At 38.3% G+C, this 27117-nt stretch overlaps 1 protein-coding gene across 1 annotated transcript in view; it reads right to left on the reverse strand.

Annotated features, from left to right (window-relative positions):
- The window catches only part of cftr (CF transmembrane conductance regulator), a 48556-nt gene extending 22082 nt beyond the window's left edge, over window positions 1-26474 (reverse strand). Inside the window, exons 1-12 of the mRNA XM_042495996.2 lie at window positions 26134-26474; window positions 24734-24844; window positions 20706-20817; window positions 17678-17893; window positions 16897-16986; window positions 12545-12708; window positions 11418-11543; window positions 9445-9691; window positions 9256-9348; window positions 6741-6917; window positions 6356-6547; window positions 435-529 (exon numbers count right to left, since the gene is read on the reverse strand). Of these exons, the coding sequence (XP_042351930.1) occupies window positions 435-529; window positions 6356-6547; window positions 6741-6917; window positions 9256-9348; window positions 9445-9691; window positions 11418-11543; window positions 12545-12708; window positions 16897-16986; window positions 17678-17893; window positions 20706-20817; window positions 24734-24844; window positions 26134-26186 (1676 nt within the window). The 5' untranslated portion in view covers window positions 26187-26474. The remainder of the gene's footprint in view (window positions 1-434; window positions 530-6355; window positions 6548-6740; window positions 6918-9255; window positions 9349-9444; window positions 9692-11417; window positions 11544-12544; window positions 12709-16896; window positions 16987-17677; window positions 17894-20705; window positions 20818-24733; window positions 24845-26133) is intronic.
- Window positions 26475-27117: the final 643 nt, after the last annotated feature.

The following is a 27117-nucleotide window of genomic DNA, read 5'->3' on the forward strand; positions in this document are numbered from 1 at the left end:
TTTCTAATGTTAAAGAATGCAGTGAATGTGTGTTGGTTTTTAAACGAAAAAATTGCTGTTTGGTGTCATTTTTTGCAAGGAGCTCTCTTTCATTAATGTACTGAGCAGCAGTTGTCCTTTTCCTACAAAGGGAACTGCATTTCCATTTCTCATTAAACAATTATATACCACAGATTCAAGTAAACGGATAGACAGCCTCTTAAAAAAAACCACCATACTCACTCCATGCTATATTTACCTCTTAACAGTACGTCATAGATTAGAAGGGTGACTCAAATCCTAAACCATACTATTTTTGTCCATTGCACAACAACAACTCATCATTTCTGGACAAAGAGCATAATTGTAACTTGTCAGCAAAGGTGGTCTTTGCTGACAGATACAAGGGGGTGAGAGAGGCATACTGACAGATTCTCAGATGAGACAGGAAGTACCTTGCCAGGCCGAGGCGAGCCCTTTGACCGCCGCTGAGGGTCACCCCTCCCTCTACGAGGAGCGTCTTGTCTTTCTCAGGCAGCAGGGCAAAATCCTAAAGAAGAAAAGAAGAGGTCAGCGGGTCAGACACATGCTCACCCTTTACATAACAGCAGGAGGAACTGTGTGATAACAGAGTGTAACTAAAAGGCAAAAGCATGTTAAGATACAGAGGACGATCAAACCATCTCTTTAAAGAGACATTTCACCCCAGTTCTTTATTGACGGGAGTATTGACCCCCAACCACATTATCTAGGTGTGCTAGCCCGAATTCGAGAAATTCTACTTCGTACGAATTCAGTCAGATTAACATGTTTACATGTATTTTAAAAGTCAATTTTTAGTCGGACTAACACAACAATTTAACTTTTTCTAGGATCATGTAAAGGTACTAAGTGACTTGGTTGGCAGGTTAAGTTCAGTAGAGAGAAAATAGTTCATAACAAGGTCTGTGGATTATCTGAAGTAAGTGGGTCATACTTTTTGGGAAGAGACATCGCTGTTGAGTTTTTGTAAATGTAATGTTTCTCTGCAGCCAATGTCCAACACTTGGCAACCCACACCAAAACAATCTTTGATGAAGAATATTACAGGTAGGAGGAAAAATATGCATTTTATATTTGGCATGAACTGTCCCTTTAATATCTCATGTCCACCTCCTCCATATCAGCCTCTACTTGCTTTAAGAGGTGTAATGGTTAGAAGATGTACTGTAAACTTAATCTGATAACTTTGTAATGAAAACACAACATTAATACTGGGTCACTAGGATAAGATGTTGATGGTCTTGAAGCAGGATATCTAAACATCACAAGTGTTTTAATGAAAATAAAATATGCAAGGCTGATAGTAAAACAGCAACACAAAAGCATTGTGTCTGATGCCGATGAGAGCTTGTGATGAGTTTTTTTTCTACTTGAAGCATTACATTCAGCAGGTAGTCTGTATATTATTATATATATAATATTTACTGTTTTACAGTTTGATGAAACCGATCTAATAAAAGGTTAATTCATTTCCATAGTAAAGTATCTGTGTTTGTAACAAAGTATGCCTTAACATACATGACTATTTCCTGGTTATCAGAGTAATTCATGTTCGTGTGATCACAGATTTACTGTCACAGTTCAAACCACAAAAAGCACAAATCACAGATGGGACAGGCACATGGAGGATGTCACAAGTCGAGACATATGGTGTGTTCAGTGGTAATCGATAATGAAAATAGACACCCACACGTTTAAGGATGAAGTGACAGCACAAGTTTATCATTGTTAAAACGTCCTACCTTTTTAACGTCAGCTTCCGCTGTCCTGACAGGAGCGCATAGGGGATCAAGTTAACAGGTTGTTTAACAGCTTGTAAAACAAGGCAGCACAGTAAGAAGACATGTTGTGGGTCTCACTGTGAACAAAAAGCACCTGCCGGGCCAGAAAGCTAGATGCTTGAGGCAAAAGAAGAGTTTACAGTGGGAAGACCACCCACGGCAGTCTGTCTGGTGCTTCAGGAGGTAACAATAGTGAGGAATTACAGTCAGAAGTCCTCTAAACCCCTCGTCTCTGTCTGCAGAGATCTGTGCTAGTTGTCACTCCTGTCTGTCAAAGTTGCCTTGGGATTTTTCCTTTGTCAACCCTCTCTATTTCATATCATTTCTAACCCTTTTAAGTGATTGCCTACACAATGGGCAGTAAAAGATTAAGCATTGGTGTTTGTAACTGGCGTTTCTTCAAGGTTATTATTCACAGTTTTTTTTTAAACACTAAAATGCTCCAGAGCCTAAAATTATATTATTTACAACTATAATTTATTTATTTGTTAAATTTTTAATTTTATCAGCAGACAAAAACTGGGTTTTTAAAAAGGCACGATCTGAGACAGGAGTGGAAGGTTTTACTAAAATTATAGCCTCTAATGAGCCGATGTCCTATGTAGGACTCATTTTTAGTACCCTTTGGGTAAAAGGGACTGACCCCTGCTTATGCACTTAGCACAATAGGCCCATAAGTTACTTTAATATACTTACATATAAGTTATTATGTACTTTTTAGATTTTTTTGAGATATTTATTCATTTAATTAATTCCATTTAATTGTATTTATTTTAAGTGATACTCTAACTGTCTTTTGTTTTGTCTGTATTGTATTTAAAATGTGAAAACTTTGCCCACGGCTGAAGAGAAGTTTGGTTACATGAATTGTGTAAAAACTGTAGTTAAGGATGCCAATATTTCCAGTTAGGATCATTTTAGGAAGCATCACATGAAAAGTAGATTTTAAATTAAGAAAAGAGACCATCCTAAATGTATTTGATAAGACATATTATAGACTGTGCCTTTAAATACTGCAAGAATAATGAACTGTGCTTTCCACCAAAAAATATAGTTGAAAAATTAAGATGATTTGCAGGTTAAAGGCAGTAAAATATAAGTCTGTGTCATTTTAAAATGCACCTTCTGTTATGTCAGACCAATTGAAGACATGACTAAAGGACCATATTGCTTAACAACTGATAGCTTCAAACAATGTATCAGCTCCAACACTGTTTGGAGGTGAGCTGGTTTTTATAGGCTGTTAAACAGAACCTGAGAAGAATTGTTTCTCCTGTTTGTCAGCCTTAGCACTCACAATAAAAGCACTTCCCGTCATTTCCATACAATATACAGCAAGTGTGACTCCTCTCAACACTGCTCTTGTTACTTCACTTTCACTGCCAGCGTTTGACGCCTCACCTCAAACACAAAATGGAGGCATTTTTATTTTTTACAGCACATTGAGGCGTCAATATTGCATGCCAGCTTTGTTTGCTGTGACAACATGTTTTGTTTTTGTCAAAACCACCGAGGCACTGTCAGTGCCACAGGAGGTGGGGTGTGGTCGTATATAAATATGATGTCGTCGTCTGCATGAGCTGCTGCATTGATTTCTGTATAAATATTACTAAAACAGTGTATTTATTATGTCAACATAATCAAAGAAGTTCATTTATTTATTAGCATAAACTATATGTCTGCACCTGTTCCAAAACCTGGTCCAAAAATTTGATTCAACATTTTTACATAGCTGTGGTCGTGTGGATACATGTGGCAGCCTATTACTCAATATATATATATATATATATATATATATATATATATATATATATATATATATATATATTACATTCCTGGAATGTACTGTTCCCCCAGATTTACAAAAGTTATTAATTTAGTGTGTGTCATTAAATACCTCAGATGTCAACAATTCTAAAATCTTAACATGTATCATTTAAGTGTATTTTTTTTTTTTTTCTTGTATGTCCCTCTGCATACTGTATGTCTAAGTACTGTGTATTTATGAGTCTCATTCATGAAATTTAGCCATAAAAAGACTGTGGTAGTAAAAACCCACACTGGATTCATAAACGCAGCGGGAAACCCAGATTAGATCCTAGGCACCTGTGTATGTTCATGATTGCCAATCAAACATAAATTAATAATGTGTTTCCGCTAGTCAGCAATTAGCTACATCCCTGCCGATGAGTAGCCACTGACCACCATATAAGGAGGTGAAAATTACTATGGATAGGTGAATCCCGTCTTACGGCTAAAATGCCGCAAACAAAGAAAGAGAGAGGGAAAGAAACGCCTATCAAGATTTTTTGGGTGACACTGTGTTGAAAAATATTGTATTTTCTTCTGTTAGTCATGGTGTGACAGGGACAGGTAAATCAAAGGCCTGGAAAGAGGTAACAGACATCATTAGCTCTGTGTCCTCTGTTGTAAGAAGAACCATCCAACAAATTAAACAAAAATGGTTCGATATGAAACTTGATGCAATAAACGCATCAGTACACACATAAAAAAAACCACAAAAGCTACAGGAGGTAGGAAGGAAACTCAAAAGGTAAGGCGATGTACATGTTATATTAGGGGTTAAATCGCTATGCATTCTGACAGCTATCACTGGTAGCTTAGTGTTGGGTCAGTAACATGGGTCTCACAGTCTCGCCACTCAAACGGAGGATGCATGTGTGGAGTTCTCTCTCCTAACTGCTACTCTACTTTTGTACGTAAAGGGAATATAAAAAAGCCTCACTAGTTTTCCTGCTCAACAACATTAATCATAATCATACGATAATATGAGTAAAACTTAATCATATGATAATATCATTCACTATAGAATCACACCAGAGATCTGATGGTTTGTCCATACAGCGCGTCTTTGTTGCAAATGTTCATTACTGGGAACCAACAAGCTCATATTCCATCCCAGTGACATAACGTGAGATTTCCATAGCAACAGAGGAGACATTATTCTGCTGAGGGACCCGTCATTCAACAGTGAGGCTTATGAGAGCCCAAGTGAGTGAGTGTGTATGTGTGTGTGTCTGTGTGTCAGAGTAAGAGACAGAGAAAGTGCAAGCATGCGTGTCTTTGTGTGTGTGAGGGACATAATGGGTGTAAATGTGGACTGGGGGAAACCTGAACCTTCTTGATGCCTTGCAGGGGCTCCAAACAGACAACTGAGCAGAGAGCATCAGTCTGACGAAAGAGAAAAGACTTGAGGAGGCTGCTGGAGATGAATTTAAGAGAGAAAACTGCCATGAAACACTGAGTTATTTGTAACTAAAATTAATTTTAGTTTGTACTTTTTTTAATAGACTACAGTGTTGTGGGCCTTGGTTGCACAGATGCTGTGATCCTGCTTGATCCTGCCACCTTCTACTGCCATTATTATGAGTCATGCCTCCACTATCAATATATACATGGGTCTCTTTTCAACACTTACAATATCTGCACGTAACATCACATGCTATCATAGAGTGCATTTAGTAATTTTACACCTATCACTATTGTAATATGTGATGCTATTGTTACCATTATTGCGGTTGCATCTCTCCACCTCTCTCTTCCCCTCTCTCTTTCTCTTTCCTTTTTGTCATTATTGTAATTTTATTGTTATTTACAACATCTATTGCACATGTGTCTGTTCTGCAAGAGGGACCCCTCCTCAGTCACTTTTCTTGAGGTTTCTACCATTTTTTTCCCCACTTACAGTTTTTTTTTGGGGGAGAAAGTATTTGCGTCTTTTTACCACAGAGACGGCCTAGTTTTATGTGACAGCCTTCTTTACATCGATGAAATACTTTTTTGACTCGTTTAACTTGCTCTTTGATAGCTATAATCTAGACATCCAATGACTAAAATCATTCAAAACCATATATTGTTACATACAAGCACAATCTAAAAAGTGACGGCGACTTGAGTTGAGACAGCAAAAAAGTAGTTTAAATTATTTCATGTCTGGCCATATGGCTGACAGGGAGCGTCTTGGTATCCAAACACCATATTTTCTGAACATATAGCTTAACACACCCCTTCCAGCCAAATCATCATGCATGAGCCTGTTGAGCACCTGCATTATGTGCCTAACATTGTCACACTGAACATGTGTATTTAGTCATATTTGGTTTGTGTGTTCTGAACACTCGTGGTCCATCTGTGTTGTCAGGGCGCTCCAAATACTTATCTTTTCCCCAAAATATGAATATTTGTATTCATATTTTGGGGAAATATGAGTGTTCTAGGCTCCCTGACTATATTGGCTCTTGTTTAGTAGATTATGCTGCAAGAGTGTTTTAAGATGATTGCTGCCGGGGTAAAAACATTAACAGACTCCAACAATTTACCACCTTGAAAGGGTGCACAGAAAATCTCTGCTATAACAGAGGTGGTTATATTTAATGGTTTTTGGGGAGTTTGGAATAAACAGCCAATGATCTGTGTAGTTTGCTTGAGGAACAACAGCCACCATGGCTAACCATCCCTACAGAAATCCAACTCATCTGTAGACCACACCACTGAAGAAGAACATAATGTATAACACGATAAAGTGAAGGTACCTCCTCCAGCTGGCAGGCCTTGATGACGGAGGTGTAGCGGTACTCATCATAGGTCAGGCCAAACAGGATGTTGTCTCGAATCGTGCCTGGCATGATCCAGGAAGTCTGTGATGAGAAGGAGATGCGACCGCTGTGTCGGATTTTACCTTCCGTTGGCACCAACTCTCCCAGGATCATCATGAGTAGTGAACTCTGGAGAAAAAACACACTGGTCACTTTTTATTCTATTGCATTTTTATTCTGAGGTATTAAGATGTTGCTCTCACAAGAAGCAACCTGCAATGAGTCAGCACGTAAGATGCTTTGCTGAAGGCCAACTTGACCAAACATCTGACAGTAGATGGATCAGTAGAAAGTGCAGGTTTAGATGATTTATTTGACCTACCTTCCCTGAGCCAGTGGATCCAGCCACTGCCAGCATTTGACCTTTCTCCAGGTGCAGGCTAATGTTTCTGAGGACAGGTGTGACATAGAGGTTAGTGAAGAAGAGGCCGGCGTCACCGTTCAGGTGTCCGTTTGCTTTGTTCTCCTGCTTGATCTTCTCAAACAGCTCACCAATGCCCTGCAGAAGAGTACAAAATCAGAGTCTCAGTGGACGAAACAAACACCAAAGATGGTATGAAGACACTAAAACCCAATTTATATTCAGCCATTTCTCCTGGTTTGTGGAGTTTTGTCCTTAAAAAAATAAAACAGACTAATTTATTGGTCAATACAGTATTCAGTAGTTCAAATCATTGATATATTATTTGTTTGTTCATTTCATAGTAATATTAATTTATTTGCACATTTATTTATTGATCTAATACTGACTTCAATTGTATTCCATACAACTATACTGTATTACAACTTGGCAACATTTCGATATTTACCAACATTGTAATATGAACAAGAAAAAAAACATACATTTTGGACATTGTAATATTGTAAGTGTTGCTATTTCCTGGTTTTAAAGGCTTCATTAAGGTAAAGTGATGCATTTTTTGAGCATGCTAGACTGTTCCAAATGTTTTGTTATTTGCCTTTACTCTTTAGTTGTTATGTCCACATTACTTGTGATTACTTATCAAAAATTTCATGGTGTAAATATTTTGTGAAATTCAGTTCAGTTCAACAGTTTATTGTCATTCCTATAAAATAACAATGAGATAACGTTAGAGCCATCACAGACATGGCATAGATCCTAGTGCAAATTGTGACAGTGTATTAATAGGCACATCCTTACTGTCCTTAACAATAGCAGCAGACACACAATGTAGATAATAATAATATTTGTACAAAAACATTGCAATCATCTCTTTTTCTTCATATTTCCAAGCTCTATACTACAGTTCTTTATACTACATAATACTAATACAAGAAAAATCTATTATACGATATTCTATGATATTAGTGTTCAGTAACCCACGTTTTGGGGCTATAGTCTACTTTTACAACACTGTGCCATACCAAGCTGAAGTACACATCATTCTGTGTGTGTGCATGCCATTTACTTGATGGGGGGTTTTTGTTTAGTTTACATTACTGCCTCAGGGCTGAGTGACTGTGTGTCATGTTGTGCTTTCAGACAGTGACACCAGCGCAAACTGCTGTGAGAAACAAGCAATTCTCCAAAGATAGGAGAGGAACTCCAAAAGTCTCACAATGGCCTTATTTCACATCATCTGTCACTGCCTCTGTAAAGATTAATGGGTGCCACCTCAGTGTTAGAAAGGGGAACTCTGCTTGACTCGCCCAGCTTAATCATTGACCTCTATGACATTTTATGGGTCACCGTTCCTCTAATACAGGGACTTGCTGCAGTTTGTATAGGCTGGTCGGTGCGATTCTCATTCTAATGAGCTGACGTACAGGCTGTCAGCAGTAAAGAAAGGCAACACCCCTCCCATTCATCTGAGAATGGCACATTCCAGGAAGAGGAGACGGCAAGAGGAGAATCTGGGAATTAGGTGATGAACACACGACTCTGAATCTCAAAGGGACATTCAAAGTGTTCCCAGCAAGGGCAAAGTTTGGTGACGACACCAGGATAATTAATTATGCAAAGAGACAGAAAAAACACAGTCTGATGTTGGTTTTCTCACGGTATTGGGTGGACAGTGAATCACACCTGTTGGGAAAGTGTACAGCCTCTGCCTACAGATAAGATTATACTAAACACTCCGTGATTCTAAAGAATTACCTATGTAAATCTGTAATGCATGGTGGATTTAGATTACCGAGTTTTAATTTTCTTTCTTAAAGTTAATGTAACCTCACCAGTGCTGAATTTCTGGGGTCAATATTATAAACCATTACCAATACAAACACTTTAAAGTGCCAGAACGATTCTTTTACCTGATAGTGGGGTTGCACCGATTCATCACATTTACATTGTGATGGTCCAATATTTCCATGGTGACTGTAATCGGCATAAATAAGATGGCATTTCACTAGTGGCAATAGTTGCTTTGCCTGTCATGTCACATCAGTTTTGCACAGGATAAAAAGCAGGGCTCGAAACTAATGGCCACACAATGAAATGAATGAGCAGGTATAAGAAGAACACAATCAGCATATAGCAAATGGGCTCTGTAATCGTAACATCTCATAAAAAGACGGCTAGTAGCAGCGGGTGACCCGATAACAACAGAAAATGTGTTGGGACGAATAGAGATCTTCAGGACGCCTTCAAGACAAAATAATGGAGTGATCTCACTAAACTTGAATAAATACTATTGTATTGGCCGAAAATATTTCAATCAGAGCCTTCCAGGCTCATGGTCTTCAAACTGAGAAACTGTTTACTGATACTTGTCGGTACTCTTAAGTGGACAAACTACTTTATATATAATGGAAACACTGTTTCTAAACTACTTTAAACATGTCTTTGGCACCTCAATAAACAAATGACAACAAACCTCATCCCATGATGCAGACACATTGACCAGCTCCAGTTCAGTGGTGGTCAGGTTGTACTCCAGCACTCTGTATTCTTCCTTCATCAAGAATTCCTGAAAAACACAAAACAATGAAAGGTGCATCAGTACCGTGTTGAATGACATTGTCTTCAAGCATGCATGCCTCACCCCGCACTTGTCTGAACCCACCTCGATCTTCTTGACCAGTGCAAGCGTGTCGTACCACATCTGGATGGATCCTGGCAGCTGGCGGGTCAGTGTCATTCGCAGCACCATGCAGTAGGAAGCTGTGGTGAAGATACGGCGCAGGATGATGCCTTTACTGAGTGCATGTGGTACGATGGCAGACACGATGACCAAGATAGCGGAAAAGAAGTATGCAGCGCTGTAGAAGTAACGCAGAGAACCAATCTTCCTGGTAAGCGTCATCTCGCCCCTGAGGAGGGAGGGGATTGAGACAGAAGAAAGACGATTTATTTTTGAGTTCATAGGTAAATGTATATGAACAATAAACGTGTATTGCAGCATTATTGTTCATTTGTTGACTGAATAAAAGAAGGAAACTGTTTCATTATTTACATGATTTTTGCATACATTTATCATATTGCTATTTATCAGAAAAACATTGTTATTCATTAATGACTGATTTTAGTGACATTAATGCCTGAAATCTGGGAATCACAAGAGGGGGTCTTTTGTTTTTAAGGAGCAACAATCATCCAAAAGTGCATTTTTGGTAGACAGCATAATGCTGTTACCAGGTCAGTGTGATGTCTTGGTGGCTCCACGTTAGCTTTGATAGTTATCAGAAAATTTCTGCACTGTGACACCAAAACTCTTTCCTGTACGTTTATTGTACTTGCCAATTAAAGTGATTTTGATTCTGGCTCTGACAGCCGCCAGTGACGCCAGCGTGGTTCTGCTGGCTAACCACATGTTTTAACATCTCTCTCTTAACTTTGGCACCAGGTTGATTCCATTTCTGCTGCACAGTCAAAGCCTTTCGAGTCCTAACTCTCGTTCTCTTTTTCCTGCTCAGTTCAGTTCATTACATTGCAACTATAATATCACTAATACATATAAGAGTATAAAAAAGATGCTGCAGAGATGGACTTAGGGATAGGGATGTTTACTGAATGCAGACCAGATTTATGCTGATCCAAATCTCCACAATGCCATTGATAACAATAAAAGGTTCTTTCCTTCAGTGCTCCTTTAATGTGGCCTTGAATCCACAAATACAAGACTTTAACACCATGTTATCCAAAGACTTTTTGGTAGTTTAAATGACAATAGTGCTACATTTGTCACAATTTTTTCTTATGTATTTAATGTCAAATATCTTTTCATCATATATCATATAACCTCATCCTCATCCTATTTTTTTCAGCTGACTCAAAATCTCTGGCCAGTTCAGTCTTATCTTAGTCAAAGAAAACCATATATTAGTAACTTTTTTAAACTGTTTTACTGTTTGACTAAACTGTTTGTTAAACTATTTTAGACTTTTTTAGTCATCGGATTATAAGAATTATTTTTGTTAATCTAATCCACCCAGACACCTTGTTTCATCCTCCCAAGCCCTGTTATTTTTAACTTAAGTAAAGTTAAAATATAAATAAATGAATAAAATCTATCAAATATTGTCCCCTTTTTGTCAATGAAAATAAAAAAGGATTCCAGCTAAGTTTTTTATTTCTTCAACTACATTTTAGTCTTGTCTTTTTTCGCCAACAATATTGCATGTAAATACAGTCACCGCTATGGTGTGTTCATAACAAACATGAAGCAAGCTTTTAGCACAGCACAGCTAAGTAAAATATCAATGTAAAAACACGAAAATACATCATTTGTAGCTGTGAATAAAAAATATGTAAATTACATAATGCAAATGACATAATTTTGTATGACTTGATTATTAGCATGGGTTGAAATTTTTTCAACTTGAGTGAGAAATTTGTGTGAAACTGTGTCGCAGATGCCTATCAGCACTGAAAGTTGCACTAATAGAAGTTACCATTGAACACTGAATGACAAGAAGATACACTGTTAGCATGAAGCAAACATGAGTAAACCAAGTTATTGATAGAAAACAATAACAGACAAGAGCTGTGGGTAATGTTCATTTTGTGATACAGTTGTTGTGTGTTTTAGTGTCTTACTGCCTGATGTTCTTGATGATGGTCTCCATCACCTCCTCCCAGCCATATGCCTTCACAGAGTGGATGTTCTCTACGATCTCTGTGGTGAGAGCCAGGCGGCGGCTGATCATCCCTCCTCGCTTCACCCTGTTAACAGGATACAGTATTACACTAACCATCTTACACACAGAGCACAGACACAGCAAATCACACAGTCACCATGGGTACATTTGTTCAAGCATGAATAGACTGAATCACTGACATCTCACTAACAGCAAAAAAATCACTTTGGGTAGAAAACTGTCTACAATTTTGAATTGCAGAGATATGTAAATTCCTCAAACTTGTTTATTTTTGTTGTCATTTTCAGTTGTAACTGTTACATATAAAGATGTAGAGTTAAACATGATGGTCCAGCGTATCTGACTTTTCTGTTGCGTGTCTTTGATAAACCAAATCTGACAGTACAGAAGCTAAGCAATGTACTGCTATGGACAGGGCAGCAGCAAAACATTTTTTTGCACCTGAAAAAGAAAAAGAAAAAGAAAAAGAAAAAGAAAAAGAAAAAGAAAAAGAAAAAGGAAAAAAATCAATATCAGATTAGGTGTACACCATATTTGCAGCAACAGCTGATCGAGGCAGCAGTACACCAGCAACTCTGCCATTCAGTGGAGTAAATTCACTGTTTTAAATGGAGTCTGGTGTTTTTGATATAACGGCTTCAAAACCCTGTCAGTAAGGCCCGTCATGCTGCAAGGCGGTGAAAATATTCTAAATATCACATCACTTGAACTGAACTGATTTTTTTAGGTGGCTTAAAACTAATCAGTTGGGGCAGAGTTTGCTCAGCACAGTTTGATTATATGCTTTAGACACAGCACTTTTCTAACTGGAAGTTTTTGTGAGTTAACATTGTGAATTGAACATGCATATCACAACGTGCACAAACATACCCTTTATGAAATAAAATATATATATAAATTTGTGCAGTATGTAAATATGAACGTAACAGCATAACCTTTAGAGCAAACAAAATACAAGGACTGAAAGACATAGAATGATTAAGAGTGTATTTATGGCTATAACATTCTTACATTTATATACTGTTTGTTCTATAATGTGAGTGGATGAATGGTCGTGTTTCCCACCTGTGCGGTCCCATCTTCTGGGAGAGCCAAGCCTGGATGATGCCCAGCAGAGTCAAAGCTGCCAGTGCACAAAAGCCGTTCACCTCGATCAGCTCCCAGATCAGACCCACACACAGTATACACTGCAGGGGGGTGATCCACACAAAGTGGGCCAGACCCAAGCTCTGAAGCGAACATACACAGTACACAGAGATGACATCAGTGTACATAGAGTAAACTGAAATATGTCTTTTATTACAGGAGCAATATTGTTACACCTTCCAGCAGGGAAATGGTCTTTTACTCCTGACCATAGAGAGGTCAAAGGTCAGGTTGAAAGAATACTCCACCAGAAAAACCTTTTCTGTATCATACACTCACTATATTGTAAGCATGAATGGTAGCTCTAAAAGGTTAGAGGAAGACAGCAGCTGTAGTCATCTTGAACTAACATAAACAAAGCGAAGTTGGAAACTTAGTCATGTGCAACAAAGATAAACAGTTAACTAAGCTAGCAACAAACAGACACTGTGTATTTAGTCTCATTTCTGTGAAAACATGGGGGTTTGGAACATACTGAGCAAACACAAAGACAGTGAATTATGTTATGCTGCACTGTTAAACTAAGAGTCAGGGCTGACTAAGATCCAACAGAGATTAAAATGTAATTTAAATAAATTTAGGCACTCTTGCTTACATATATATTTGAACAGGTTTTTCTTTCTGTTTTATTATACCATAAAGCACCAGTGTAAATTATGGGAATAATTGCACCAAATTTAAATGTAAGGCACATGTCATACACTGACTGGCTGAGTAGGCAACTGCAAGGTGTTTCAGTGCTAAAATGAGCCACCATCTGAGTAATTATTATTTTAAATCAAACACCACAGAAGGAGAAAACATTACATCACTCTCCATTGACTTTGTATTGTGTGAAGGAGCTTCCTTGTCTTCAACATCTGCTAGCAAACAACACAAAAATGCCTACGTTGGATGCACTATCGACATGATAAAGAATCCATAACTAAGTTTTCACTGCCAACCCCCCAAAAATCACTTCCAAGCATTAGGACTTGAGATATCAGCAGGAAGATACTGGGAAAACTGTTGCACACTGACACTCAGTGTGCTTAAGCATTGTAAGAATTTTGCTGATTTGAGAAGACAGACTGAGGAGGTTGAGGCTAACAAAGCTTGGCAAGGCCTGGTTTTGACCTTTTTCGCTCAAATGATGATCTAACCTGGTGATTTCACAGAAAAGTTATAATATCAAAGTATGTCACTACTGCCCATTCAGTTGGATCCTTTCTCCACAATAAGCAGGGTAAGGAGAGGGGACACTGGGAGAGATCAATAGTAGTGAGTTTGTTAATGTAGTTTCTTCTCCAGTAAATATAAGGTGTCAAAATAATGCTTTGACATGCTGATATCTAATGTTTTTGGCGAGCTGCAAGCACCATGTTAGTTTTTCAGCCTTTGGGTGTATAGGGCGGTGCCTCACATCACTACGTCTCTGCCAAAATAATTGCACATGAACATATAGCTAGTTAGATAGGCAGCTCATTAACAACCTAATCCAATGGAGACAAAACAACGCATATTTACCAGGACCCAGGGTGTGCATGCAGTCCTGAGTTTTCTCCCCAGACAGCTTAGCACCCATTCACACCTGAAACCATCTCACCCTAACAACCCATATGATGACCAGGTGGGTCAGCGACTCATATGTGAGCCTAATAACTCTGAAACCCAGAGCTCACATGTGACCTCAGCAACTCTCTAAGGGTCCACATCCACACAGTTTGAAGTCTGAGAGTATCCTCTTAGATGAGGTCAGGTGAAATGTCCAGTTGCCTGTAATAAAGCCCTTAGAAGATTCTTTGTTCACTTTCACCTCTTGCACAGAGTTGAACAGCCAATAAGAGTGATTTCATTCAGTTGCAGGCTCCACTGTCATCAACGCCAATTCAACATGCTGAATCAGCGTGAAAAAACAGAGAAGGGTGGCTGAGGGCCAAAAGTTGGGGATGCATCGCAAGGACAAGTGCGACAGATGCTAAATGACGGCTGACTGTCGGCTTGGTGTGTCAGGGCCTCAAAGCCCCTTGAGGCAAATCTATGATATGTGATATTGCACTATATAAATAAAAATGACTTGCGTTTAACAATGACAAATATTTGAACCTTGCCCTACCAGAAAGAGAAAAGCATCTCAACCACTGCGGTACACTGGTGTCCACACACTGATATTCACCTTCATGAACTCACACTGCAGGGTTTACCACAGAGCATTTTGGCAGGAATACTCACTGAATTATGATGTCATTTTAATCTTCAAATTCCTTGTTCCTTGCACACTGTGCATTAAAGATTTGCAGTGCAATGGAATGAATGAATGAATAAAATCCCCAAAGACAAGACAGAACTAAACATATGCAAGCAATAAAGTCGTGGGCAAACAGTCAAAGACAGAAAAAAAGACAAACTGTATCAAACAATCAAGCAAATTTTCAGTTTAGAGGAATCATTTTTCACTGAGTCAGCAGTGTGCTGATGAACCTTAGCTGCACTGTCGGTGAGAAACTCTGCTCTCACCCTCAATAAACCCCCTTTCATCCACTCACATACAAGGGAAACAACTCAAACACACACATGCAGACTAAGTAACCTTGAACAGCCATTATAAGAAGAGAATGGTGCAATGGCCAAGTCACATCCAAGCCAGGTGATAATTGTCTCAAAGCAGGTTGCAGAGTGTTTCCACATTCAACGCCTCAGTGAGACCCAAGGCAAAGTCTACACACACACACACACACACACACACACACACACACACACACACACACACACACACACACACACACACACACACACACACACACACACACACACACACACACACACACACACACACACACACACACACACACACCCTCCAGCTATGTTGACTTGCATAATCAGAAATTTGTTTTTCCAACAGTAATTTAAATTTACAGAATGCTTTTACCAAATACACACACCTAGCTCTACGTGTTTGTTTGCATGCATGTGTGTATTGTTACAGATCTATTGTCCTCTTATTGTCTCTCAGCATGACGAACACATAGCTCTGTGTTGGGTAATAAAACACATTCACTGAAGTCAGTGAGGGTGTGCACTGTCAATCTTCTTTTCCCTTATCCTGCCTGTGGAGACAAAAACATTTCTCCCAGCTACTGATGAGTGGAAAACTACTGCACTTGCCTCTTGAAACAGTGACTTGATGCTTGCATCTAAACAATGGGAAGCAATTCACCCGCATACATTGAAACGTTTGCACTTGCTATTATAGCTGCACTGTCTGCACTTAAACAATCTCAATTGTGTACATTGATGGAATACTACAATTGGCCTTTGTACTATTTCTAAAAATATGAATTTAAAGAGATACAAACAGACGGGGGTTGGCACTGCCCCAGTTTAACCGGGCAGCAGGAGTACTGACACAAGGCTCAGCAACGTACTGCTGTAATCAGAGGCAGCAACAAAATGGATTACCTGCTCCAACAGCGTCAGTTCCCTATCTGTGCTCTTGTCAAAGCTACTAGACTCAACTGAAAAAAACAGTAGTTTCAGCTCACTGAACACAAGAGCTGTTGGTCTACTGCTGCCACAATCAGTCAGTTAGTTTGTGTTATTGTGTGACTTTGGTGAATGTGAACTAAACTTTTAATTCCAAAGTCACACAACAACAAACTAATCGAGGCAGTGACAGACCAGCAGCTCCAGTATTCAGTAATGTTAAATCAGTGTTTTTCTCAATGGAGTCTGGCTTTAACAGATTAATTTCCCTGTCTGAAACCAGTGTCTGACGGTAAGGTAGAGCTGTGAAAATATTCTGAATATAGCCCACATTTAAACTAATACTGACTTTTTAGGTAGGTTAAAATACCTCTGCTGCTGCACCCATTTACAGCAGTACCTGCTTAGCTTCTGTGGAAATACTCCATGATGTAACCCATTGGTTTGTGGACTCCTGTTCTGAAGCCTCAAGTTCAGCTGTTCAGCTGTTGCCATCTCTTATTTTGGAGCCATAGTTAGGTGAAAGGCTTCATAACAACTGTACGCAGGATGATTACCCCTTAATCAAGTGTTTAGGATTCTTCAATTTTGGTTAAGTTATTACTTCATTCACTCTTCATGCTTCACTGGTTTTAAACAGAGTTTTTCATTCCAGTGGAAGAAAAATAAATAGAAAAATGTGCATTCCTTGCAGCTGCCTACTCAACCAGTCAGTGTATGACACATGCCTTACATTTAAATTTGGTACATTTATTGCCATAATTATGTACAGTGTATATGTAAGCAACAAAATGCTTAGGTTTTCTCACCTCATCCAGTTTGTTGAGGTGGGCGGACATCAGACTGACCAGCTGACCCGTGCTGATCTTATCCAAGACTCGGCTGGACAGCTTCAGGGTCTGAAAAGGTCAAAAGTCAGGGGTTTGTTGGAGCACAAAAGGTACAAAGTGAATTGTTTGAGAGAAAGCCGGTGACACGTGCCATGCTTTGACACCAGGCTGCCACACCCCCTCACGGCTGAATGTGGATTACCACTACTGGACTCCCACATGTGAGAAGCTTTCTGGGAATGTTCAGTCATGCCTGCTGAACAAGGGGGAAGCATTCAACTGATTGTTCTGTCTGATCTTAAAAAAAGAAAAAAAAGCAAGAAAAAGAGCTGACAAATGCTCACACACACAACACTGTCTCACTATCTTATCAGCTGGGTTGTTTTGTTTTGTTCCAAAAACTGGTTGTTACAGCAGTGACTTGATGTGGCGAGTGTTTGACTCATGTGTTATCCAAGAAAAAGGCCCCAGTTGTCACTGGATACAGGTTTTGGGAGACTTTAAACTTGAACTCATGTCAAAGGTTAACACTGTAATTTTTTATTTTTGTGTTGCTGCAAATTTAAATTCAATTAAATAACATTATCAAATATCACTGTTTCTACAATCAATGAAAAAGATGTGCATGGTGATAAATAATTTTAGATACATCTATAGACATAGATCTTACAAAAGTAACTGAGGACTGTTGTATGTTTTTACACATATAGAGAAAACAACTGACTCTCAATTCCATAAATACACCCTGGCCTGCCCTTACCTTCTTGTATATGAGACTGAAAAGGGCGATGCGGATCTGCATGCCCAGATGATGCAGGCCAAAGATGGCAGGTTGCAGCAAGAGAAAGCGGGCCGTAAAGAGTAGGCAGAGGCCCAAGGCCAGGAAGTATCCCTGGTTTCGCTCCGGAGCATGAAACGGGTCGAAGGAGGCAATGATGCGACCCAGAAGCTGAGGCTGGACCGTCTTGGAAGCCTCCTGCAAGAGATGGGACATTCAGAAAAGAGGTTAATTGGTTCAATATTTACTTTTTCTTTTGCTTTTTTTTCCAGTTGAGAAACAAAATTTAGCCAGCTTGTCTGGTAGTTCCTTGGACAAGGAAGACGTGACACCTTGTCAGCTTCTGGCAAGGGAATAAATGATTTGCATTTAAGAGTGCATGTTAATTATAATTACAATTAACTTTTAGGTGTTGAAAATGGCTTTCAAACAGAAATCACAAGTGCTAAACTCTGCAGAGGTGTATAATCCTATTTGTTGTTTCAATCATTCAGAATTTATTTGCATCTTGAATCTACTCTGCATTAAAACATACACTGTGATATACTGTAGACCATAAGCAGATTTATTTTCATACACACACACACACACACACATATATACACGCTCCAGCTAGCCCAGATAATTAATAATTACAATTATACTAATTAACTACTACTACAATTAACTACTTATTACATTATAATAAAAACAAATTAATGAATTTAAGAAATTGAAATTGAAAAAAAAGAAGATTTTATTGAATATCTAAAACATAAAAACAGACAAACTCCTTTTGGCTACTACTGAGAAAACTTCCCCAAAGCTCTTCTGTTTTCCCTACACAGCCTCTTTAACATCTAACAGGCATTCTTGTCGTCATGACAACCACCTAACGCACTGTACCAACTGACGCAACATCTGCTGTCATCGCCTCTCCCATAAGTCCGGGACAGTGAGATGGGTTTGCGACACTATGGTGCGACATGCTTGTGATTTGTGTGAGTGGCACGGTGGCTCTGTAGGCCCTCCTCACTCCAACACCGTTAATAAGCAACACACACATACACACATATACACACATAAAAGTGGAGCTGACTGTGAAACAGCAGTGTGTAACAAGGAGTGAGTGCAGGGATTGAATGTAGTCGTGATCTGATACTGTATACAGTACTGTATTCTGTTATCCACATCAAGACATTAAAGGGTAACTTTGGTGTCTTTCAACCTGGACCTTACTTACCCATGTTTTTGTGTCTAAATAATGAACACACACACACACACACACACACACACACACACACACACACATATATATTTTAAATGTGTCCAGTGTTAAGCGAGAGCAGCTGAAAAACAGGCTGCAATGTAACAATTCGGGGCATGTTCACAATGTCAATTTACATCCACTTCACAAACTTATTTTGGCCTGTGAAGGACTCAGATTATTATATATTGGGTTTACATTTCTTTCTACTGTACATTATCATATATAGTAATTTTAGCATGTATAAAGCCAGCATGTTTCCACATCTAACTAGTTTAATCATTTAAACCAGACCAGAGTTGGTTATTGTTGGAACAGCAGAAAGACAAATCACGATGACTTTTGTTTTGTTCTGTTGACTGGGAATGAAATGTGATTTGCGATGATAAAATTACAGTTTATCTATATGGAGTGTGGTGGGTTTGGTGGAAACTATTTTGTGGCTGTTTTTAATTAACCAAAAAGGATCTTGCTCTTTAATAAAAAGATCCATTGAGGTAGTGATCCTTTCCAAAATGTTTTCCAATATTTAGAATAACAATCTGAGCCATTGTGTGGCAAAAATTAGCACTTTCAGTGAATGTACATTGAATGTGTTTTATTGCCAATCAACTCTACTTTGCAGCCAGTTTCAGCACTTGGCTCTTGGCTGCAGGCCTTTAGCTAAATATAGGACCAATTCCTGTTGCATCTGAAAATTTTTAATTTAAAGGTTTATAGATTAAAGATTCAAAGAAGCGTTATTGAGTGGTTACATTCTTTTAAATAATTGTTTTGTTAGCAGGATGGATAAGTGTCTAAGGCACCATTTCTATGGTGGAATATTAAACATTCTATTCAATAATAAGCTAAAACAATAGGGTTAATAAAATAAAAAATAAAAAAAACTGGAAGAGCAAAGTACCCAACATTTCCTGGCAAAATGTCACACACACAGCAATGTAACATTAAAAGCTTCTGAAAATATTTTTTCCTTTCTTACATGGAGGTTATGATTTTATGGATTTGTTACATTTTACTCACTAAATGTTTAAACGACTAATTTACAAAATAATATTGGATTGGATGCTGGATTAGCTCCTATACACCTCCACAGAGAGGAGCACACTAAATACAGTCTATATCAGAATGCTTTGTGTTAAAATGGTAAAACAATAGCTTTATACATTATTCTGAAATTGAACATGTAACATTCAGACCACTCAGCTGCAACCGAAAGCTGAAGCCAATATAGTGCCTTAAGATGCAGCACCAATAATAAGGACAACATGTTGGCTCCAAAAAGTGTACTTCAAAGGTATATAACATTAAACCTTTGTAGAAAAAATGGTGTGTTTTTTGTTGTTGTTGGTGACAGTGTTGTTGGATGGTGTTTTTATACACGCCTTACATGGAAATATGTTTTGGGACATGCAAGCTCAGATGATAGGTGGGTGACAGTTGCTTGCCTTTCACAAAGGTACGCCTAACTTTTCATCAAACCGGATTTATATTTTCTGACTCTAGCTACTAACAAAGACGATGGTAAGTTGTAAACCCAAATCAGTGCTTGAAAACATACCCTACGAAATCAACAGTCAATGGTTCCATCTAAAGCTTTTTCTATGTAATTTAACAATAAACAAACCAAACATCACACTGAGCAGAGAATAAGAATCATGAGTTTACATCTGCAGCTCAATTGTATGATCCATTATGGCAGCGTTAACTAAATCCTAAATCGATTTATGTCAGATCTACCTCCCCCAGAGACGACAGACTCACCCCAAGGTAGAGGAGAATGCCAAAGAAGGCGAAAGGTCCGAAGAAGCATCGGGCCAGCGCTCTCATCAGCCTGGGCTTGTTCTTGGCTGACACCACCTCTCTGTCCCATTCTCTGCGGGGAGGACAGAGTTACAACACAGTTAAACAGCAGTGCAGGCAGGGTGGGAGAATAACACATCCACCAGCCAAATGCCAGCAAAGTTTGGCTGGTGTATTTGTACACTACTACTTTGGCATCAAAGCAGCTATCCTTTTCTCAACTTTGGCTGGTGATTCAGCCACAGAAAGAGAAGCTAGTAGTGTTTTTATTTACTGAATTTAACCTTGTTAGAAAATCTTTGGCCATTAATGGGAGTCATAAAAAAACACCCAAAAACATATTTGGAGCAAAGTTATTAATAATTTTTTTTATTAGTTAATTTCTCTACTTTTTTCTACATATTTGAAGATTTCATTCAGGCAAACAGAACAAACTCTTAGATAGTAAGGATAGAACTACATTGATCCTATATTTTTTGACATACATTTTTACAACTTTTCAGGTCTTTCAGAAAATATTTTTGGGATACTGGGAATTGTAGCTTTACATTTGTTGGCCCTGTTATATCACAGTTGAATTAACTTCCCACAAACTGCCCGGGCAAGCAGGTCCAGCTGTGGTGAGTAGCAGCATTGTTCTCTGAGGGTCATTTATAACTGGGGTTATTTGGCTGACCAGTTCAACAATGAGTGATGAGAGAAGTGGAGAAGATAAAAGGATGGGCAAAGAAGATGACCAACAAGGAAGAGAGTGGGAAAAACAGAGTAAGAGGACAAAGTCGGAAGAACTTCCCTATCGTATGTATTGATATCTTGAGGTTAAATAATCATGGATCTCTACCAAGCCCTAAAAAAAGTCAATAAAGAACAAACAGAAGAGCTGCCAGTTTTGTACAGTATATTCATCTAAATTCACAGTCTAATCGAGGCAGGGATGCACTGATTTGATCTGCTAGGTATCAGCACCAATGCTGATCATATTAAGTGAATCAGGCATTGATTATGACATGGACAATCCATGCTTGTATCAGTTAGGGCTGGGTGATATGGAGGAAATGTAATATTATGATATTTTTAAGCAAATACCTCGATCAGTATTGTGTTAACATAGTAGGGTTGACTATTGGTGCTTTCATGAAATATTTACACAATTAGATTTCTGATATAAAATCATCATTGAGTGACATAATTCTGAGTCAGGTACAACCCTAATACATACTGCCCATTCATTATGATAATTAACGCGCTATTTTTTTAGAAGTAGCAAGTAGTCACACAGTGAGAAAAAGTAAATCATGTATAGAAATTTAATTTTGTTGCATCAAGATGAACAAGTAATCATTTAATAATCGCATCATAGCTCGACAATCGAGAAGTGCCTACCAAGAGATTCCCACCCCTAATTTCAATCATGTTCAAACTTATTACCTCATTCACAATCTCACACACGTATATATTTATACACACACACACACACACACACACACACACACACACACACACACATATATATAGATATATATATATAGAGAGAGAGCAAACATTAGTATATTTTTTAAATTTATAATTTTTGTTGTACATCCGTGTAACTACTTTTTGTCTTGGAACAAGGCTATGATGCAGCATTTCTCTATGATTTGTATTATTTTAAAAACATATCACAATAACTACTTATTTACATTGTTATATTTCAATTTTAAAACACTTTCACTTTTTCTTTCTATTTCTGGATGTAAACAATATCAGCTTTTTGCAGCATAATGAAATCCTTTTCATACCAGCAAAGCTCACTGAACTGAACTGAACTCAGTGATGGAGGGGCTGCCGGTACACAGCAGGCTTTAATGGAAGGTAAAGTTCACATTCCCAGAAGTCTTCACTGTTTGCCTGATCGGAATAAAGAAAGCAAAATCACCCACCCCTGCTCATTCATCACCCGGTGGGCACCGGGCCCTTTCTAAAGGTCGGCTTTTTAACACTCATGTACATTAACGGGCTTGTTGGCACCATTCAGCGTGACGCGGGGCCCTGGGTAACCAAGAGGCACGGCCAACGCGGGACGCTTCTATGGTTGTTCGGCAAAGGAAAAATAATATAAAAGAAAGAAGACATCAGTATTTATTCTGTCTTCCTTTTCTAAGTAAAAACAAATTTGTCAAAGAGTTTACATTTGCTCAGTACTAAAAGAACAGTAAGACAATAAAGGGGAGGAGAAGGATGAGAAAGGGACAAATGACAGAGAGTGACATGATGATGGAAAAAAGATGACAGAGAAGAAATATTTCAAAGAGCAATTTGAAGTAGAGAGTGAGAGTGAAGGAATAAAATATATCCAGCTTTGTTTAATAAAACTATGAAATTACACACATACTTAATTATGTCATTGCATTGCCATGACTAGGCTTAAGAAACATCATTTTAAAGCCTCAAATTTACATTATTTATTTCAAGATTGTTAATGACCAATACTGACTTAAACTAAAACAATTAAACGAGAGTGAAAGAGGGTTTACAGCGGCCTGTTGATTAATGTGACAGAGAGAAAAAAGTAAAGTGAACACAAGGCTAATTTGACTTGAGGTAATAGACAAATTGAAAATAGGGAGAGAAGAGTAACCTTGTCCGTCATCCGCAGCCTGGTTGTTTGTTTGGCACACACAGGTTTGGTTCATGTCTAACCCTGTTTAAATGCCAGCCCATATTTTAACTTGACTCTGAGGGAAAGATGGCTACTGTAAACACACGTAAAGGGCACGTATGAAAAACATCATGGTTGCACACTTTTTCTGCACAGTGTACAGGTTGCATGCCCCCTTTATCTGTGTGTATGGATGGTTGTTGATAAATAAATCCATATGTAGGCCATTTATATACAAGTTTTAATCATTTGTAGATGCCCAGAATGCTTTGCAACCAGCTCCCAAAACTGGGCTTGCCATTACTACATTGAGCTTTAAAATTAATCCGAAAGAGTTGCAGCAATGGACCTTTTTCACAGAAGACATTTTGATATATAATAACAAAAAAAGCATGTGTGAATAAGATAATCAATGATGGCTACATTTTAATTTAAGTGTTCCCTCATAATATGCATGCTTCATGGCTTATTAGGCCACTCCAATGGAAAAAAGCTATTGCTGATGATATTACTTACACCTGTGCTTTTCCAGCTAGGACCATTAATTGTATAAAATAATGGATGCGGCTACCATGAAGTTACCAACTGGTTTGTGGACTCACATTGTGAAGCCTTGGGTTTGGCATTTCGGCAGTCGCAATCTTTGTTTTTTGGAGCCAGAAGTGACTACATTTGGATAAGAGGGTGGAGCTTTTTTTTTTTTTTTTTATAATCGGACTATAAACATGTTAATTTCTGCTTTGAAGTGTGGCATTTTGTGGTGGTCTTGGGGTAGGTACTTTTGGCAATTCCGTTTCGGCTTTATTTTTAGCCCTGAAGGTTGCTGCTTGGTAGCTTGTAACTTAAAGGTTCAGATTTGGATCTAGTTCCCCCAAATGACCAAAACTTTATTTTCAACTCTTTAATATGCCATTATCTCCAACAATCAAAAAGGCAAAAGCTTCACGTTTATGTCAAAGATCATCTGATCAAATGGTCAAGCTTGATTAACATATCACTCAGGTAATATAGCATTCCACCCTCCACAACAAAACAGTCTTTATCTGATGTGGCATGTGCTTCTTTTGTATAATGACAAGCCAAAAAACTTTCTTTGTAATTGAAAACAAGACTTCTTAACTATATCATATGGTTTACAAAGATATCTGACATCTTAGGACCCACTTTGTAAAATTGTCAGTCAGTGACTCAGGTGGCAGTATGGGTGAAAATTACTTCTGATCTGTTCTCCCATAATCCAAATATCTCTATATGTCTGTGCTACAGTATGACCATTCATAGTCAGTGTGTTGGGATGTAGACACTGAAAAAAAGACATGGAATGAGATAAACAAACTTAAACTGCACACACCTTTCGAGTCTCTCAGAGAGGTTGTCTGCCAGATCATAAGAAGGTGCCTTGTACACATCTGTCAGGTCCAACTTCTTTCTGAAGCCCTTCCTCAGCAGCGGTGTGGTCCACCTGCAGAAAAACCACAGATCAAACTGATTATTGGATATAAACTGTTTGAAGCTAGGACACCTACTGCCAAAAAAGTGTGTACAATTGAGAATATTCTTAGATGTAGTCCAACATGCACAAATTTTGGCTACAAAATATATTGTGAAAATGCATTGTCTTGTAACCCACTCCTGAAATACACTGTGTGCATATAGTACATGTAACACATAAAAAACATAAAATAGGATTTCATAATAAGGTGAAGATATTTGAAAGATTCTACAAAAGGTATTTGTTTGTTTGTGGTTAGAGGATAATCCTTTGGCACAAGTGTTGGAGTGTCTGGAAGCTTTAATGTAAACTGTTGTTAGTTGCACATGAAGTAATCCCCGAGGTTTCACAGTCAGACTAATGACAGAGAAGTCAGATGTTTGCTGGTCCCTGTGACTAAAGCGTTTAAAGAAAGGTTGTCCCAGCCTGGTGAGACAGCAGTTTACATCATCTTACTTTCTAAGTCTGCTTTTTTCTTTGGGACTTGTCATTAGCTTGAAGGACATATCAATCCTTACTATCAATCCTAGTTTTTTAATATGAAAATGTCAAAAAATGATTAAACCACAGAAAATCTGTTGTTAGTATAAAAAAAAACAATAAAAAGTAAATCAAAATTTATTAATAATCACAAAAGTCGCACTTAAATCCAAACTGCAATTTTACTGTTTTACTAAATGAGAACTACTCTGATCACGCTACATAAATATTGAAGACTCAGCAAAATCCCTAAGAGCGTCTAAACCCACCTGACAGCATTTTCTAGAATCATCGGAGCACAACTCGTGTTTCGCTTATAGTTTTAAACCTTCAAGTGCGCATTTTATGCACAGAATAGGCGAGAAATGTTTGTCTCGTTGGCACTTTATGAGTTGATTTTTTTTAAAAATCTCATTTAGGGGCAAAATGCACAAGATGACGACATTTTGCTAAAGCATGTCATTCAGAAAACAATCACGTTTTGTTCCAAGGTTTTATGTTTCTTCACAAACAGCCTGTGTGATGTCTCCTGCCCCACGGAGCCCAAACTTTCACTTTAAAAGTTTGTTCTCGTGTTTATCACAATCAAACATCTTACACAGAATCAGTAGAATCTGAGTGATGCATTTCTTGATTACCGTAAATATTAATTAACCACCCAACATTTTTTCTTGTTCACAAGTCACCAAATGAGAAGCTGCGTCTACACCTCGCTGTCCACAGACAACCTCGGCTTCTCAGATTAAAAAAAAAAATGATGTAGACAAAAAGTTTCTTACCAGAAGAAAAATTTGGAGAGGAAGTTTGCATCTTCCACTGGTGACTTCTGCATCCTAAGTGCGCCGCCAGTTTGGTTTCTCTGCACCTGAGTCTGTTCCGTGCGCGTCGCTCACATTTGCGTGTCCCCTGAGTGGCTCCGTTCCCACAGTTGGAGAGAAGGTGTTTGCCTGTTTTATCCTCCACTTTGTGTATATCACGATTAAATTATCTTCCTTACCCCCCCAAAAACGAGACTAGTTTCTCTATCCTATGTGCGTCTCCTTGGTCTTCTCTCTTGTCTTGCTGCCTCTACTTCAGTGTGACACTGAGAGGACAGTCCATCCTTTATGGGCTCGCCTTGCGGAGACGCACGTCATTTCCACTCCAACGAGCCTCAGGTCGCATATTGTGGCCAAAAAAAAAAAAAAACTGTGCCAGCTGAACGGAATGAGGCCACTTTGGCAGAAAGATATTGATCCATATACAGTACAAGGCAATGCATGATACAATGGGAGCCAAGAGGTCAATATGGAATATAGAATAAATTACGCAGAAAACGCACACTTTAAATATGTAATTCTAATAATCCTAAACATATTTTTTCCCTAACTTTTTTATTTTTTATTCTTCAAAAATGTTCCCTAGCCTCCAAAAAATGTTTTTCTAAATCTACTTATTTCTTGTAAATTGAGCAACATTTCTGACCAAGTTGCTCATTGCCCGTTTCCCAAGTTTTTGAAGAAACACCAATCACACCAATTTGCCATGGGTTCAAAGGTTTAAATATTGTGAAAGTGATGTTCCATGTTTAAAGGGGTTAACAAACTCTCCTCCAGCATTGTGTTTGTTTAATTCCTTGAAGTTAAAATGTATGTGAAACTAAGTATATAATTTTTTTATATGATAAACACGTCTTGCCTAAACTAAGTTCCCTACAATTGTTTACAAGTTTTTCTCAAATTACAACCGATTCATTTACAGACTACAGTTTTTAAATCAATACA

This window comes from Plectropomus leopardus, chromosome 7, assembly GCF_026936395.1.
Source record: "Plectropomus leopardus strain MGB_pleo_1.0 chromosome 7, ASM2693639v1, whole genome shotgun sequence".
NCBI classification, from domain to species: domain Eukaryota; kingdom Metazoa; phylum Chordata; class Actinopteri; order Perciformes; family Serranidae; genus Plectropomus; species Plectropomus leopardus.